The sequence below is a fragment of the Aulostomus chinensis genome, chromosome 19 (assembly GCF_037954235.1).
Source record: "Aulostomus chinensis isolate RoL2024-O1b breed Wild chromosome 19, RoL_Achi_v1.0, whole genome shotgun sequence".
Classification (NCBI taxonomy): domain Eukaryota; kingdom Metazoa; phylum Chordata; class Actinopteri; order Syngnathiformes; family Aulostomidae; genus Aulostomus; species Aulostomus chinensis.
In genome coordinates this window covers 19,146,811-19,165,804 of record NC_141338.1, presented here as the reverse complement: position 1 = coordinate 19,165,804, position 18,994 = coordinate 19,146,811, and the positions used below count along the sequence as shown (strand labels likewise).

General features: G+C 45.3%; 1 protein-coding gene across 2 annotated transcripts in view; it reads left to right on the top strand.

Moving 5' to 3' along the window:
- Positions 1 to 18,994, top strand: part of cacna1bb (calcium channel, voltage-dependent, N type, alpha 1B subunit, b) — a 180,405-nt gene that overhangs the window by 58,303 nt on the left and 103,108 nt on the right. For both annotated transcript variants that reach the window (XM_086186888.1, XM_086186887.1), the window contains exons 6-7: positions 12,222 to 12,313; positions 13,236 to 13,388. In XM_086186888.1, coding sequence (XP_086043014.1) covers positions 12,222 to 12,313; positions 13,236 to 13,388 — 245 coding nt within the window. The remainder of the gene's footprint in view (positions 1 to 12,221; positions 12,314 to 13,235; positions 13,389 to 18,994) is intronic.

Below are 18,994 nucleotides of genomic sequence, written 5' to 3'. Positions count from 1 at the left end.
AGTATAATCAACCATTTGTTTATGCTCTTTGAAACTCTTATTGCAAGGCGAGGAACATATCCTCCCTGTAGACCTATAAAGGTACAATAATAGCGCTGCGTCAATGCTTCGTTCATTGTTGGCTAACCGTTGTGTGGAGGAATCATTTCCTCGTGTTCATGTTAACTTGGTCACGTTGAGGTGGGTCAGGGTGACGTGTTACTTCAGTGATACCCTTGCACTGCTGACATCGACATTTCAGTCTGGGGCACCAAAGGACAAAGACAGAAGGAATCTGAGCTTCAGGGGAGACTCGCCGATGGAGAATATGAAGAGCGTGTCATGTAAAACAGCTGAAGTATGTGTGATCTGATGAGTGATGGATCAGAGATACAGTTGTTCTGGGGGAAGATTACACTTCTGTCTACTTCCTAAGTGTCAGAAATTAATAATTGACTCAGGACAGATGGTGTTCCCGTATTTTGTGTTCTTTGAAGTTATGTAAAGCAGCAATGCTAAGCTAGCTTGGCTAACTAGTTGACTGTCTAAAGGCTTTAAGAAGCAGAACTCTAAGTCATGTCAGGAGGAGCTTTGTCTCAGGGGAGGCCCATCATCTCAGACTTTGAAAACCACCGATCCACAGTCTAGATCATGATTCATCATCAGCAGTGCCAAAATGGGCCCCAAGTTGGGCCAGGTCCAAACTATATTCAGTCTAATTGGGTCCATTATCTGGCAGCAGGGCCTGGGTCAGCGTCTGTTTGCCAAAAAGACACACAATCAACTCTGATCACGTCCTGTTTCAAAATCATCACAAAAACATCTCCGATGTGGTCAGACTTCATTCCTGGACCTGTGGATCAGGTGGTGACAGGATGCATGGTTCACATGCCGGCCCTCTCGTCTGTTTGTGTGTCATCTGTTAGACCTTTTGTTATGTGCACTTACATCTTCTTTTAAGGTTTTATTTACCGTAGGTAAGAGATGGAATGTAGTGGTTGGTTTTTGTGTGTGTGTGTGTGTGTGTGTGTGTGTGTGTGTGTGTGTGTGTGTGTGTGTGTGTGTGTGTTTTGAGTTGGTCAGAACACTAAGATATTCTTCAGGTGTATTCTGTGGTCATTACCGTAATTTCCAGACAATAAGCTACTACTTTTCCCCCTACTTTGAACCCTGCAGCTTATACAGCAGTGCGGCTATTTTTTACAGCTAACGGCCACTAGGGGGGCTTCTTTGGTTTTGAGAGCGACGAAGGAGAGACTCGGAGAGTGGCTGACGAAGCCACCCTGAGGCTGTTCCTTTCCGATACTGAAGATGAGGACTTTGGTAGTTTTAGTACGCAGGAAGAAGACGAAGATGAGGATGGTTGAGTGACTTTTCTTGTTACAGCAGCGTTACTGGATTGATGGATTAATAGATTAATGGACTGGACTTTTCTGGTAGGCTGGTTATATTTTAAGCAGACATTACTGCACCTTTAGGCCTACTGCCGTGTCACAGGCACTTTTAATTTAGCACTTTTAAAAAACACATTTAATTTAGGCATTGCCTCATCAAGCGCTGTAAGCTTTGTATATTGTTCGTGCGCTGAGAGAGCACCGTTTATTTCTGCACAGTAAATACGTTTCGAATGCTGTGAAAGTTTGTGTGTCTGAAACGCTATGTGTCATGTGATACAGTACAGTTTACACAGCACGGTACATGTTCCCTACTATTGCACTGAATGGTTGCACTTGAATAAGTTATGCATATATGCAACTTGTTGTTTGTAGGAAATGTTGATAAATGGGAAGCTTCCCCAAACAGCCATCTCTTTCCTGACAGTCCCCTCTGTGCACGAACCCTTGCATATGGTAATTAAACATTAAAACACCCGTGGCTTACAGTCCAGTGCGGCTCGTATATGTACACATTTGTTTTTTTCCCTAGATTTCGCTGGCGCGGCTTATATTCAGGTGCGCTTTATAGTCCGGAAATTACGGTAATGTTCAAGTGAGTCTCAGGTATGGTGGCTGTCCAGTGGCGTGTACTACCTAAGGGGCTTCATTGAAAATTAAAATGAGGCAACCAGAGTAGCATGTGGTATGTGGTGAACTGAGCTGGTGGGAGCCCCCCCCCCCCCCCCCCCCCCATGCTTATCACTTAGACTGCCTTACCGTTCCTCTTGTCCCCTCTCTCCATTTTGCTAACTGGTGCCATGACTCACTTCAAGCACTTGAAGGCAGAGACTGTGACAAATAGTTCTCAGTTATCTGGCTGTTGCAACAAGGAGGAACCTGTATTCATCAAGATTCATTACCAAGTTGAGGAGAACAAGTCCTCGTACCCGCTCGGCTACATCGGGTGTCGTTTGTTCCAACCCTCTGACTCAACACATTTTCGCGCATCAGGTTTGACTTAAACACAAAAAAAACCACTTCAGGTTATGAAAAAAAAAATTTGTGTCCTGGCTTCAAATGTCACTGTCACTGTCACCCCCCAGTGTGCCCATGCCCCCCACCCCCACTGACTGCTAGTGACTGTATGATATCCAAATATTCAACAGCAACACTGCTTGAACATGCATTTCCTGCCTCCTTTGTCTCCATAAATGTATTTTTCTCCCCCTTTCAACGACGCCAGATGACTTTCTTCTTTCCCGTGGTCATAATTACTGCAGCCACTAGATGGCAGTGTATACATTACACATTTTCCATCCATCCATCGTCATCTTCCGCTTATTCCTTACTAGTAAGGGTCGCGGGGGGGGGGGGGTGGTGAGCCTATCCCAGCATCTACGGGCGAGAGGCAGGGTTCACCCTGGAGAGGTCGCCAGTCCATCGCAGGGCCCAACACATAGAGACAGACAACCATTCACACTCACAGTCACACCTACAGTCAATTTAGAGTATCAATCAGCCTCGTCCCCTCTTGATGTCTTTGGACTGTGGGAGGAAGCTGGAGTAACCAGAGAGAACCCACGCAGGAACAGGGAGAACATGGAGACTCACACAGAAAGATCCTGTGATGGAGCCTGGACTGGAACCTGGAACCTTCTTGCTGTGAGGAGACAGTGCTGACCACTGCACCACCGTGCAGCCATTACACATTTTTACCACTTTTATTTCTGATGGTCTGCTGCCTGGCTGTAGCCTTGAATGCTTTACTTGTTAGGTTTGAAGTTGTACTTAAAAAAATCTGCTGTTATATTTTAGATTGCGCATTTATCACGATCACTGTACATGCAAAAGTCAAAGCCATAAACGCTGAATATAAACAACATGAAGTGATCCCAAGTTTGGATGTGCTCCATTTTCAGTCACACAATGCGTGTAAACAAACAAGAACATTATCACTTTATGAAACAGAATGTGTGGACTGGTGACCTGTCCAGGGTGAACCCCGTCTCTCTCCCGTAGATGCTGGGATAGGCTCCAGCCCCCCCCCCCCCCCCCGCGACCCTTACTAGTAAGGAATAAGCGGTAGACGACGATGGATGGATGGAAACAGAATGTGTCACAGCAATCGCTTCATCTTCCTCAGCTTGCGTTCATTGTTGAAAGCCCAAATCATGACTGAACAGAAAAATCAAGGAATTTCCCAGCCCTCAGTGTACGTGTTTGTTTTCAATCAGTCAGACTGGGATAAAGAACACAAGACCTTCATGACCCCCAGCCTGAGGGTGGGAGCTGTGTACAGTAGTTTGTTTTTCTAGTTCCAGATCTATGGGTCGTTTGTGGGTCTAATCTGTGTGTATGTGCCACGCAGGCAATGTTAATTTAGAACCACGACACTCCAGCAGCCATGTTTGATGGCAAGTGGCTCTGGCAGCGACAATGAGTTCATGAGTACCCCCCTTCTGTCCTCATGTGCATTGTGGAAAAAGTTTACTCTCCTGACTCTGTCACAGCTGTCCACTCACATCGCATAACGTCATTGCACGCGTGCACACACCACACACACACACACACACACACACACACACACACACACTCACACACACACACACACACACTCACACACCACTTTTGTCACAAACAGAAGATGATGAACTGAATCTTGTCTCATGATTGGTTTTCCCTCGTTTCCCATTAGATGAGATAGTAGAGATGAGGTCTAATAGGGAGAAATAGCCTGTGTCTAATGATGAGCTCTATTTTCGAGTGTGTGCGTGCGTGTGTGTGTGTGTGTGTGTGTGTGTGTGTGTGTGTGTATGTGAATGCGAAAGAGAAAATGCATTTCAAAGATCATTTGTGAATTGTTTTATCAAATGAAAATTTTGGCCCAGACACCAAAACAGACAAGTAGACACACACAGACAGGCAGACAAGTTGAGAGGACAGTATTTAGCACTGCTCCCTCAAGGTTCCGTGTTCTAGTCCTGGCTGACCCAGGTCCTTCCTGTGTGGAGTTTCTCCCTGTGGGTGATCCAGTTTCCATCAAATGCATGGACGCTGGGTTCATTGTCCACTGACTGCTAGATCTGGGGTTGGCCCGTGGCCGCTACAGCTGCTCCATAGTGGATGGTTCAATACAGGGGGTGAACGCAAGAAAAATCTTCTCATGTCTGGATAATGTGATGAGTAAATGCAGCAAGACACAGGATCAGGTAGCCAAGTATTCTGTGGCTTACCAGAGCTGAGTTGGCCCTAAAGTGGGGTTTGGGCTGTTGTACAGCACAGTGTGTGTGTGTGTGTGTGTGTGTGTGTGTGTGTGTGTGTGTGTGTTGGGGGGAGGGGTGGGGACAAGGCACTGACATGATCATTTTGAGAGGTAAAGTTCCTTTTTAATCATTGTTTAATTAATTGCTGTGAAGAGTACAACAAGGTTTTGTTGGCCAAAGTTGCAGTAGGGCTTTTGTGTGGCTGTGCGAACTCACTGCACCCAGCGCTTCTGTCAGGAAAGTCGTTCCAACGATGGGTCTGATTCTAAAATGGCAATATCTTGTATTTTTAAATATGACTTCATAAGAAATGCCATGCACAAGCCTAGTTAAATTAATGCAGGCAAAGATTGTTTTGGAGAAAAGTGTATTGGCTTCCTTTTGACAGAGGTGTGCTGACCTGCCCGACCACCTCTAATTGTTGTGTTGTAATTCTCTCAGGGTTTGTTTTTTGAAAAAGCCATTAAATCCTCCGAATGGTGAGCTGATACTCCTTGATTCGTGAAGTTTCCATACATGTAAAATCTTATTTTCTCGTGTCGTACTCAAGCGTTTCCTGCCACTGTTGCCCTGGTCAACAGTTCGCCCGCTGCCATTTCACGCTGAGCGTACGTCCATCGTCCCATTTTGTGGGAAATGTAACATTTTTCAGTTTCAAAGGAGCGGATGAATACTTGAACCACACATTTGAATTGCTTTTGTTTGAGAAGACAATCTTTTGGACAATGACCAATAACAGACAACCAAAAGAAGAACAATGCCTCGTCTTTCCTGCAGTCGTTGACAGGCAGCATGAATCACTCTCCTGGGTATATTTTGCTTGGCCATTTCTGTCTCTTCAAGGTAGCTGAGCTTATTTTTACACTCTACCGCTAAAGGTTGAGTCAGGATCTTGACTTGATGAAGCCAAGCAGGAAAGGGCTACTTTTAACTGTTAATGTGTAGATTCTTGTCGAAATTATTATTTTTTTTTTCTGCATCTGGAAATGTATTTATCTATTTATTTGAGAAAGAGGCTGCTGGCACAGTTTCATGCTTGTACCTATGAGCAACAATATCGAGGGAAGTGGCATGTTGCGCTGGCGAGGCAGTTACAGATGATAGGATCACCCTCCATATTTCCTGTGTCACTGTCTGGCGCCCGCATGGATATATTGTGGCAATGATAAAGGGATATTAAAAGTCATAGCTCCTTCTTCAGCCTGCTCCTTGCCCGACTGTCTGTCGACATGGTCATCAAATCACCCCTTCACTGGCGAATGTGCGCGCGCACACACCCACACACTTAGCAGTACACAGTGAGTTATTGATTTTGGAGGATATAAAAACAGCACAGAGGGATGATTCATGGCTTTATATCGTCTTTTCATTGTGTTTCTTCAGGTCGCAGCAGTTTAATGTGAATTGACTATTCTTTCCTGCTTTTAATTTGAGCATTAACGTCACAGAGCACTTCAACCTTATACCTTTTATTTTCCCCACTGCACACGGTTTTTCAAAGCTGGATAAACCCACTCTAAAACAGCTGATTGATCCCTTCTCGGTTGTGAGTAGATGTTACCTGGACGTTATGAATGGAGTCATCACGCTGGGAAGAAGCGAACTGTGTTGTCAAAACAGCATTGGAGTGTTGCTGCTTGGGCTTGAATCTGATCCATAGCTTCAGAGTCATAAAAGCAACATGGAGGACAATAACGCTGTTCAGTTTAATCCGTTGCAGTGGTCAGCGCTGTCGCCTCACAGCAAGAAGGTTCCAGGTTCGAGTCCAGGCTCCATCACAGGATCTTTCTGTGTGAGTCTCCATGTTCTCCCTGTTCCTGTGTGGGTTCTCTCTGGTACTCCAGCTTCCTCCACAGTCCAAAGACATCAAGAGAGGACGAGGCTGATTGATACTCTAAATTGACTGTAGGTGTGGAGTCTCCATGTTCTCTCTGTTCCTGTGTGGGTTCTCTCTGGTACTCCAGCTTCCTCCCACAGTCCAAAGACATCAAGAGGGGACGAGGCTGATTGATACTCTAAATTGACCGTAGGTGTGACTGAGAGTGTGAATGGTTGTCTGTCTCTATGTGTTGGCCCCGTGATGGACTGGTGACCTGTACAGGGTGAACCCCGCCTCTCACCCGTAGCCACTGGGATAGGCTCCACCCCCCCGCGACCCTTAACAGAAATAAGCGGAAGAAAATGAATGGATGTTTTAAGCCATCGGACAATTTTCTCTGACTGTTTAGTGCCACATTTGAAGTGATTCTAGGTTGAGACTAAGAGTTGGCATCGATGTTTGCCAGGGATGGGTCTCCTGTTTGTTGTTCTAAGGGTTTGTCATTGGGGTCATTGTCAGGTTGTACTCACACATGGTTTCATAACGCTCTCAACAAACCTCTTCGTTTTTCCGCATCGTCCCATGCCTTGATCTCTTCATGTTTTCAGTTGTAGTAGTAGTAGTACAGTCGTAGCATGTTAGCAGTCATAGCTACTTTAGGAAGAAGGAGAGTATTTCTTTCTTCTCCCGTCTCATAAAACTGGTTAACTATTGCCCCCTGATGGTAAGACGTCTCACTGCTCCAACATAGCTGCACTACTAATTTTATCCTCTGATCAGTGAATTCCAAGTCATCGACATCGCCCATCTCAAGTTATGGTGCCTCTTGAGCTCACAGGTGGGTGGGATCGTGGTTGATTGATAGAAAGTCATGGAAGCTAGCAGCAGAGGTGACAAGCTTTGGACTTTTCTTTACACAAATGTTGGAATAATGTGCCAGCCCCCCCCCCCCCCCCTACAGTACTGATAGTTTCTGACACTGAAACTGATAGATAGTTTAGTTTCTGGGTACCTATATTGTTATTTCCCAACTAGCAGGCCAAGTAAGCATAATATTTCTTTTTAACATCAGTGGACACCAAATATAGCACATGAAAATGGTCTCTCCATCCATTTTCTTCCACTTATTCCTGTTAAGGGTTGGGGGGGGTGGAGCCTATCCAGGCAGCCTTCAGGTGAGAGGCAGGGTTCACCCTGGACAGGTCGCCAGTCCATCACAGGACCAACACATAGAGACAGACAACCATTCACACTCACAGTCACACCTACAGTCAATTTAGAGTATCAATCAGCCTCGTCCCCTCTTGATGTCTTTGGACTGTGGAGGAAGCTGGAGTACCAGAGAGAACCCACGCAGGAACAGGGAGAAAATGGAGACTCCACACCTACAGTCAATTTAGAGTATCAATCAGCCTCGTCCTCTCTTGATGTCTTTGGACTGTGGAGGAAGCTGGAGTACCAGAGAGAACCCACACAGGAACAGGGAGAACATGGAGACTCCACACGGAAAGATCCTGTGATGGAGCCGGGACTGGAACCTGGAACCTACTTGCTGTGAGGCGACAGTGCGGACCACTGCACCACCGTGCCAGAAAATGGTCTCCCCTGAATCATTACTCCTTTCTGAATTCCTGGTATTGTGACATCCCTCCTGGGAAAGAAAGGAAAACACTGTCAAATCTCCTCAATCTACTGCATCTCTTAACCCCATCTCAGCACATCAGAGTATACGTTTAAGTTGTTCTGCATTATGTCCTTTGATAATTAACATTCTTACATCTCCATTCACTGAGCCTCCCCAGAAACCCGAGCCCCCCTTCGGGAGGCCCGCCTCACCCTGAAAACCTCTGTTTCATAGAATGCATAGAGATACTGCTACAGTAGAACCTGGGTTTTAGTGTTTGACATCGAAGGAAACCTGTTTACCGAACAATGCCCACAGCAAAGTTTGGCCCTCTATGTGTCAAGATAGGTGGCGCTTAGAAGCTTTTGCCCCGCCCCTCGTGCTCCTCAACAATATGTAATCTTTCAGTCCACCCCCAGCTCTGATCTCTCTCTTCTCTCACTTCACGTTTTCCATCTAGCTTCCCTACACACTAGGAGATGGAAATTATAGAAATGTGTCATAAATAAATGCCTGTGGAAAGATAATGGGAAAATTAAAAAAAACGGAACGTTTGAATATCCATCTCTGTCAGAGAATTAGATTAACTGCACAGCCTGAGCATGAAATATGTATGTAACAATATATTACCAAACAGGCACTTTCATCCCTGCAAACTGAATCCACACATAACGATAATTCCCTTAAAGCACAGATGTGCTTTATCGGTTACCATGCCAACTGGTAACCAGGGAGCAATAAGCAACCTTTTCATGTTTTCTACTTTTCCTCTCTGTATTTGTGTGTGTAAGTGAGTGGGACTTATCTGAAGAATTTCTCTCGGCAAAAAAAATGTTTTGAGTGTCTGCTTCAGAATACATAAAAGCTACTGTACCCTGGAGGATTTTCTGTCTGCTTTGGGGCTTAAAAACACACCCATGAGAGATGCTGGAAAGAATAGTATTTATACTGGAAATGCATCATGCAGGCAATTGTAGCTAGAGGTGGACAAATTGACACAGAGTGACTATTAATCACAGTGTTCCATGGTAATTATGCTGTCATGACAAACAAAAGTCACATTCGCAGTCTTTTGAGCCGAACACATGAAGTGATACCTCACGTAAGGCTGGTCAGGTCAGGTCAGGTTAAGAGTCTGGTGGTCAGACTCGATATCACACTATCACTCCAATCCCATATCAGTAGTGGCACTCACTCTGCTGACATCCATTTATCTCTCATCTCGACTCGTCCCTGTCACCCAACAGTCCTGCTATGCTGGTTCCCACCCTGGTCACGTCCCGGTCACATCCTGCCTAGTTTATTGCATCTCCCTCCTCTTTGGTTCGACAAGTCCGTCCATAAACTCCAAACGATCCAAAACTGGGCAACTCGGATGCATCACTACTAGATCCCCTCTATCAACAATGTAACACCTGTCCTGCAGCTCCCTGTTAAATACTGCATTGCTCATAAGATCCTGCTCCAGCCTCACTTCTCTGTTCCCTGACAAGCTCCTCCATGCTATCACATGCAACTATAGTCTCAGGCCCCCCCCACCCCATCCTCTCATCCGCTCTCTTGACTACCAGGGGGTCGAGAGCCTTCTGCCATGGCAGTTGAGGTCTCTAGCATATGTTAGCACGCTGATGCAGTCCACTGGAAAGTCAACCACCCTCCTAGTACAGAAACACCTGAGTAGCGCCGGAAGTCTGTTTGGTAGTACAGGTCTCTGGAGTCAAAGAAGAAATGAAGGAGGGAGAAAACGTCTGAGAGAGCTCTAAAACCCCATTTGTGAGTATTGGAAAGGGTTTTGGGTGTGTAATTCTGTTTGAAATAGAATTGGAATCACAAATCAAATTTATCATCAAATACAAACACAATTATTTTCAGGATTTGGAATCTAATCCTGGACACTTTTTTAAAAAGTGCAAAATACGCAGATGGTGCAAAGACCCATCGTGACATCCTGGAAATAGGAAGGCTTCTTCTCATGGGATGGATCTGTGACAATACATCATCCATCTGTCCAACCGTCCATTTTCTACACTGTTAAGGGTCGTGGGGGGGTGATCCTAACATTGGGTGAGAGGCGGGTTCACCCTGGACGGGTCGCCAGTCCATCACAGGACCATCAGGAGCAATTAGGGGTTCAAGATCTTCCTCAAGGACACTTGGACATGGTCACTGGGGGAAGTGAGGATCGAACCAGCAACCCTTCGGTTGCTGGACGGCCGCTCTACCTCTGAGCCACGTCCCCCCCTGACAATGTATCATAGATGATTCAATGTTTTTGTTATATATACTGTATATATGGCATCACTCTTGAAATATTCTTCAGCACAGAAGTCATCTTTCACACATTATATCTTTACGCCTTCAGTTTAGACTCACAGACAGGAAGTGACTCTTGGCACCTGACATCTGTTCCTGTACCTCTGTACTTCTTGTAACCCGTCAGTCACAGGCTTTCAAATAATTTAGGAAACTTGCAGACAGGAACTGGCTCTTGCTCAAGAGCCATTCTTTTTAATTTGCACGGAACGTCAATGCCTGCCAAAGATGCACATCCCTACAGCGAGCAGAGACGACAGCTACAAGTGCTATTACCCGGAGTACAAAAGACTCGGAAGCGCACCTACAGGGTTAAGGTCTGGTGGCTCTTTTGTTTGGAAGGCTAATTACGTAGGCTACTGAGTACTGCAGTCAACAGCAATTGAAGATGCACTCCAATGACAAGTTGCAGTTGAGGCAGGAATCAAGCTGTGAGCTCATCTGCAGGCAGCTTTCATCATGCAGAAGCGTTTTAATGATTTTTTGCATCACAAATGAAGAAATGCAGAGAGCCGATCTTTTGAGCCGCTCCAGAACACGAACGGCTCCTCAGGGGCGGGTCCTTTCATCGACTCCTGTCACTAAATGAGAGCTTGAATATGGCTGCATGCAACTTAGATATCTGAAGATTACATCTGCTTCTAAAACGCATAAAATTCGAAGGTCTTTAGTCTAGAAAAATCACGCGTGCCACATGGGTGGTTAAGAATAACATAGATGCTTGTTTAGATCATTCAAATGATCCACTTGCCAGATGACTCGACTGAGGAGTTCATCAGAGGGAGCTCTCATGGTAGATGTCTGCTCACTGGCTGTCTCAAGTTCCTTTTCTCTTCCAGTGAGTCAAATAATGACTTAAAAAATAAATCCCAATATGTGTACTGACAGTTATGAATGAAGGGCTTAATGTGATGGAGTGTCTCTCTCTCTCTTTCTCTCTCTCTCCATCCAGAGTCTGCTCTCTCTTTATGCCTTTGCTGTAACCTCTCTCTCTCTCTCTGTGTCTCTCTCTCTGTCTCTCTCTCTCTCTCTCTCTGTCTCTCTCTCTGTGTCTCTCGCCTTAAGCATGTAATTTTTCCTGTGTTTTAGTGCAGCACTTATGTATTCCCCTCTGTGTACAGCCTGTAATGAGGGCTGCCAGCTGTGGCTCAATGGCCAATGCGCCCGCGCGCGCACACACACACACACACACACAGTGCGTCACTCCCCCTCTTGTAGGTAAAAGCACATGTAAGAGGCTGGTGATGTCATCAAACACGTCTGTGAGATGGTTTTTATTGGTGTTGAAACATCTTTCTCTCTGTTGGGCTCTGGAAGAACGTGACAGGCTTTTGCATTTTTTTTTGTAGTCATTATGGAGACAAAGCCTTATGAAATTAATCGATTCAATGTTCACAGTAGAGCTCTTGTTGTGGCTAATCATTACAATTTGGCAAAGCATCGATATTTTCCAAGTGGCAAAGCACCAACAGAAAGCTTGGGGGGGGGGGGGGGGAAGTGTTTTAGTAACTGCATCGTTTATCATGCACAAATGACAAACATTTGCTGCTTTAATCTGTTTTGTATCATTCCAAAAGAAATTGGACAGTTGGGTGGACAAAGGAGGAAATGTTATGAGACCATTTTGGGCTTCATTTTTCGGAGTATTTTGTAATTCAGTGAAATATTTTGCAAAGACGTTCAATTTCAGGATGCCGGTACCGTCAGTCTCTTGTCTTTCTCTCCAGCTCCTCTCATCGCTCTTTGAAAAGGAGTTCCAAAATGAAAACATTTCAATATCTGACCAAGATGTCGTCCCTTGAGGATCAGATTTTACTGATCACAGCTCTGTTTGTGTCTGAATGCAGAATCCTGGCCACGGTGGGTTCGGACTTCGACCTTCGAACCCTGCGAGCGGTGAGAGTGCTGAGACCCCTCAAACTGGTGTCAGGAATCCCCAGTAAGTCCCTCTTCCAACGTTTCATCGGGATTTGTTGCAGCTTGTATTATTTCTAAAACGGCTTTTACAAACTGCAGGAAGGTTGACTGTCTTTGACAATGAGTGGGACAACATCTGGCCACCCTGATAACCACTGGATGTGGGGTCTGGCCAGCTACATTACAACACATTTCCGATTGGCAACCAAACAAGAGAACTGGTTTAGAAATGACTTGTAAAAAGTGCAACAAAGTTATTTATATAACGGAATATTAATGGATATTTTTGAGGGCCAAATCAGTGGTGCTGATCTTGATTTCTTTGGTTTAAATGCTTGTGAATCTGAATATAGGTTCACCTAAATTAATCACTTCACCACTTTATTTGGAGCTGAATTCAGTTTTCTTACTTTCAGACAAAAAAAAAAAACTTTTTGTAACAACTGATAAAACTGGCCATTGTTATACTTTACCTGAAATGTGCTTTCTACCGTAAATTACTGAGTAAAATTGCCACCATACAAATAAACCTTGATGGGTCATGCTTTGATAACTGATTGCAATCACAAAACAGGAAAACCACACCGTTCCTTGCTACTTTATCAGAGGACGAGAGTTATCAAGTTAAATTTCCGAATTTTCTGAGGTGAACACGTTGGGTTTTATTGAGGCACGTGTTCATTAAATGATTGAGTTTATAGGTTAAAGGATACAATTCATTCCTGATTTAAATCTAGTCAGTAATTATTAATGGAGGACAATAAACCATCAAAAAGACACGTAATCCGCTGTTAAATAATTTCAATGAACTTAGTTTTACAGACCTCCCAGATGACTTGTGTTCCCTTTACTGACAGAAACATTCACTTAAGCAACAGAAGTTTTGCTAAAAAAAAAAAAATCAAACAACCTGCATAGCTTAGGACATCCTCTTTGTTTCTCAGGCCTCCAGGTGGTGTTGAAGTCCATCATGAAAGCCATGGTTCCTCTGCTTCAGATCGGCCTGCTGCTTTTCTTTGCCATCGTCATGTTTGCCATCATTGGGGTGGAGTTCTACATGGGGAAATTCCACACCACCTGCTTCAAGATCGACACTGGTGAGAGCGACAGCTTGGCTGTGGGGTGTGTTTGGAAGACAGTTTATCAGCTGACTTCATGCCAGGAGAGCCGTGTTTTCCTCTCATCTGTTTCTTGATTTCCCATCGAAGAGACCATACATATCATGATGTATTTATGCACACAAACATTAACTATTCATAAGTTCTGCGTGTCCATGTGGCTTGTGAGATGCTGTAGTGCTGACAGGCTTGTATCAAGTAATGTGCCCATTTGTCACGTATGTACTTGATGAATTGTGTCTTCCCTGTCCTCAGGTTTTGATTGATAACTTATGCTGTAACTCAACATGTACTCCCAATCTAGTGGTACCTCAGGTAATGCAGCTGTTGTTGCAATTCCTTCTTTCTTTGTCCTGCACCTCAAGTGTGTGCTGGTGTTGCGGCCATAATACACGTCACCGCATTCCTGGTCTTGTAAATGCAGGCTGAGCATCTTCTCCTTACTAGTGTTTGTGAAAGATGAATATCTCCCTATTTCCCCATGGTCATGGACGAGGCAAGTCCAGGTGGAGAAGTAAAGCTTTGGAACTCGTCCTAACATGGAGCGGGTATTGCAGGAGGTAAAGAGAGGACCAGTGTAAGGAAATACTGACCGCTGTTCAGGAGTAGGGATGAGGGACTTTAGCTTCCTGGGGGTGTCTTCACTCCACCACTGACAAACAAACTGGACCAGCGCTTGCTGCTGCTTCTCCCAAGAGTGGCAAGTCTGGAAACAGTCCTCAGAGAAGTTTAAAAGATGGTGCTGAAACAAGACTGGTTCATCAGGGTTTGAGTTTGTCAGGGTGAATGGCTGTCAGGACTGGTACTGCTTACTAACTTGAACCTTGTCAGTCATTAAGCCAGCTCCAGCCGAGCACACGTGGAGTTCCTGGTGTCGCTGGCCAGACCAAAATCAGCTTAACCATACCCCTTTGGATCTGTCAGTCAAAACTGATACAGTACTAAGGAAATAAAAACAGGGCGGAAAGAGGAATTTAGCCTCTGTAGCACTCCTAACAAAATCATGTATATTGTTCATTACTGCTGACTATTTTCTAATACTTTTACATTGCCAGAGACTATTCACCTTTATTCAAATACCTTGAAAATGTCTCAATGAATATCGTCGTCGTAGTCCTCCTCCTCTTAAATGGGTCCGGGTCGCGGGGGCAGCAGCCTCAGAAAGGACACCCAGACCGCCCTCTCCCAAACCAAGTCCACCAGATATCCCCTAGGTGCTCCCAGGCCAGTCGAGAGATATAATCCCTCCAGTGTGTCCTGGGTCGAACCTGAAGCCTCCTTCCGGTAGGACACGCTTCCCGAGGGAGGCGTCCAGGGGGCATCCTCACCAGTTGCCTGAACCACCTCAACTGACTCCTCTCAACATGGAGGAGCAGCAGCTCTACTCTGAGTCCCTCCTGAATGACTGAGCTTCTCACCCTGTCTCTAAGGGAGAGCCCAGCCACCCTGAAGAGGAAACTCCTTTCAGCCACTTGTATTCAGGATGTTGTTCTTTGGTCATGACCCAGAGTTCATGACCGTAGGTGAGGGTTGGAACGTAGACTGACCGGTAAATCGAGATCCTCGCCTTCTGGTTAAGCTCCCTCTTTACCACAATGGACTGGTTTAGTGCCTGCATCACTGCAGACGCTGCCCCAATCCGCCTGTCAATCTGCCACTCAATCCTACCCTCACTCGTGAACAAGACCCCGAGATACTTAAAGTCCTCGACCTGAGGCAGGACCCCCCCCCCCCCCCGAACTGGAGTGCACAGGCCATCCTTTTCCAGCTGAGGACCATGGCCTCAGACTTGAAGGTGCTGATTCTCATCCCAGCCGCTTCACACTGGGCTGCAAACTGCCCCAGCCAAAGCTGGAGGTCATTGTTTGATGGAGCTAAGAGGACCACGTCATCCACAAAAAGCAGAGACGGCATCCTCCCGCCACCAAACTCAACACCCTCCACCATCCCGCTGCGCCTAGAAATTCTGTCCATAAAAGAACCAGTGACAAAGGGCAGCTTTGGCAGAGTCCAACCCTCATTGGGAACAAGTCCGACTTATTGCCGGCAATGCGAACCGGACTCTCACTCCTCCGGTAGAGAGACTGAATGGCCCTTTGTAAGGGGCCATCCACCCCATACTCCCTAGTACCCCCACAGGATGCTCCTGGGAACACGGTCGTAAGCCTTCTTCCAATCCACAAAGCACATGTGGACTGGTTGGGCAAACTCCCATGGCCCCTCCAGCACCCTAACGAGGGTGAAGAGCTGATCCACGGTTCCATAGCCAGGACTCAAAACACACACACACACACACACACACACACACACACACACACACACACACACACACACACATATATTGCAGTGATTCTGGAATGAGTCGTAAAACCCAGAAGTAAATTCTCAGTGTTGAACTTCCAGTCCCCTTGTCTTAAAGTCTTTGGGTTTTTGGTTATGATATTTGAACTTTTTTTCTTTTAAATAAAATATGAAAGTAAATACCCAGTTTTTGATTTTTTTTTTTTTAACGTGCCTTAAAATGAGTAAGTCCTAATAAGGGCGTGTTTCCACTGGCTCACAACACGATACGAATTGTTACCATTTTGGTCCCTGCTCCGCCGGGGTTCCAAGCGAGCCGAGCGGGGACTAAAATGTGACGTAAACACACAGCGGGGCGCTGATTGGGTGTCTTACCCGCTTACGTCGTCTACGTTGTATCATCTTAGCCTCGGCAGAATGCTGGCAGAAGCCTTGCCTGTTTGTTGTCCTTCACTTTAGTTGAAGCAAAAACCACAGACCGAGCAACAGGCATCACCCTGCCTCCATGTTGTCAATTATTGTTGTGTCGCACACAAATTACGCTGGGAAACTCTGGGCCGGTGAGTCCACCCACACTGACGTTGTACCCAGTGCTTGCTAGTGGAAACGCACCCGTCCCGACCCGACGCTATTTTACTAATGCTCACCTAGCACAGTATTGTCTGTCAGGCAGAATTCTGCAGTTGTGCTGAGTAGAGCGCTTTAAAATGCTCAGAGTCACTGGCATAGTCTTTTAGTTAATTGTGTGGAAATTAAAGAGCGTGAGTTAGCATGGCAGCGGAAATAATGTCTGATGAATTATAGTCATCTCGTTATTAGTGTTATTGTTGCAATGCAACATTATAATTGAAAACCCATTGTGGAATTCAGTGATACAAATAATGAGGAGGCCGTGTTTCCCTACTGCTGCTGTCAGATAGAGTGTGAAGGCGTGACTTGAGGTATTGGGTTATTGGCAAGGTCTGCGTGTGTGTGTGTGTGTGTGTGTGTGTGTGTGTGTGTGTGTGTGTGTGTGTGTGTGTGTGTGTCTCAACCTACTCAGAATGTTGGTGGCAGTGGTGGGAGCAGTTGTGACAGCTTGCTAATGTACACTACGTGTGTTATTGAGTTATTTTGGTCGCAGAGACACAGCAGGATTTGATTGAAGCTGAGCAGCACCACAACAACCTTCCATGTGTTTTTTCTGGTGTTTTTATTTGATGTCTCAACAATCAAGACTAATTTTTCCTTTGAAATAGGACATTTTCTTCATCTTAGTAATTCTTTGTGCTAACAAATTGATACCACATTACCAGACATCGCTCACTTGCGTCTTTATCAGACAAACACACAGGATTAAATTAGATAATCTCGTTTTTGACATTGATTTGATATTAAACAAACTCTGCTGTTGCTGCCTTCAGGATGAATATTCAAACGTGGACTATTTAATAAGCAGTATCTCCTTAGAGGGGCTTTGCCATCATTATGATAGTGATGTGGTCAGGAATGAGGAGCTTGTTGCCAACAAAATAAAATACGTCAGCAAAATGTGGCCTAGTCATATCAAGGGTAAATATGCTCTAAAAGACATTGACATTTTTGTTTTCTGGAAACTTCTCCACCTTTCCGTCTTTTTCTTTGAAACACATGGTATATGACGAATACCTGGAAAAAAAAGACAAAAAAAGCCATGCCAGGAGACTTCTCATCAGGAGATGCAATGAAAGCTAGTTCCCTGCTAATGATTTAGCAACAAGGACCTGATCTAGTCATTTTTCAGGCTAGTTATTATTAGTTCTTGCTTGTGTTGTACGTTCTTGCTTGTGTTGTACGTCGCTTTGGACAAAAGCGTCTGCTAAATGAAATTGTAGAATTGTAGTTACCTTTAGCTTGCTTTTCCTGACTAAAATGCTTTGCTAATGAAATCACGTTGCAACTAACATGGCTGCTGCCATGTAGACAAGTTCATGGCTGCACTCCAGGAGGAGAGACAGAAAAACACTCTCCTCCATCAGGAGCCGCAGCAGAGCTGGACCGTGCGCCAGGAGCTCCTCCAGGAATGCGGGAAGATGAGGGAGACCTCACTTGCTGTTGAGGCCATGAGAACTGAACTGGAGGCCCTCAAACGCCATCCCATCCTGAAGGAGGAGGCTCATCTCAGGGAGGTGGAGGAACTTAAGACATCTCTCCTGCTGTGCCAGGACAGCTTTTGAGCTCAGCTTCAGGAGGACAGACTGAGAAGTGCTGTCCTAGGAGAGGAACCGAACAGAGCCTTGTTTCACACCAGGAGGTTCTAAAGAGGGGTGGAACACTTCTACAGAGGCTGAGACCCTTCATCAGATAAACGGAGCCTAAATGGAAGGAAGATCTGCCATTGGAAGGAAGCCCTCATCACTAGCTGGGAGTGCCACATTCATAGCTTGGAGTCCTCAAACTACAAATGTCCATTAATCAAAGCAGTGCAGAAGAAGATGATAAAGGAGCACTTTAGTGAAGATATGAAATTGAAAAGAAAAATGATCATGCCTCTCTAACGTGTGTATCTGACATCTCTGCTGGTGTGGTCAGCAGATGATGGGGGGGTCCTACACACCAGCAATTCAGCAAATCATGATTGTGTGATACTTATTATGCTCAACCATTAAATTCTTACTTCAGTATATCTATCTCTAGTCAACCATTTACCCTGTTCCAGGGTCGCGGGGGGCTGGAGCCATCCCAGCTGGCATGAGGCGACAGGGCCTCATCTAGAGGCAGACAACCGCTCACACTCACGTTGAAACCTATCAGCAATGCAGGGTCTCCACTTAACCTAACAAGCAGACTTGTGTGTTGGTGGCAGGACCCAAACACAGTGAACAGGACTTTAGCAAACTGGAAAGTTTAACAGCAAAAGAAATACCAAAGACAAAATTGTAAGGTGACACCAAGCGACTAAAAAAAAAAGAAAAAAAAAAGTGGGAGGTAAGAAAACCGGAGAAGTTCAAATAATTTTAATGAGGTCTGTCATTCCGTACAAAATTAATACCAAGCTCCAGAAACACCGTGAAAAACAAGTGTGAAGCAAACTGGTGAGATAATGTGAAGTGACATGACACGACACAAGGATCTGACAAAAACTGACTCGGACAACCAAAATCAAACACACTCAGCTAATGACTGAACAAGAAACGGGAGGGAAACCACTAGGGTGAGAAACACCAGGAGCAGGGCTGTGACTGAAGAGGACTGAGGACAAAACCAGACCCAGGTGAAGCACTCAAAAAAGGCGGGAAACAGACAAAGACAGGAAGCGACAAGCA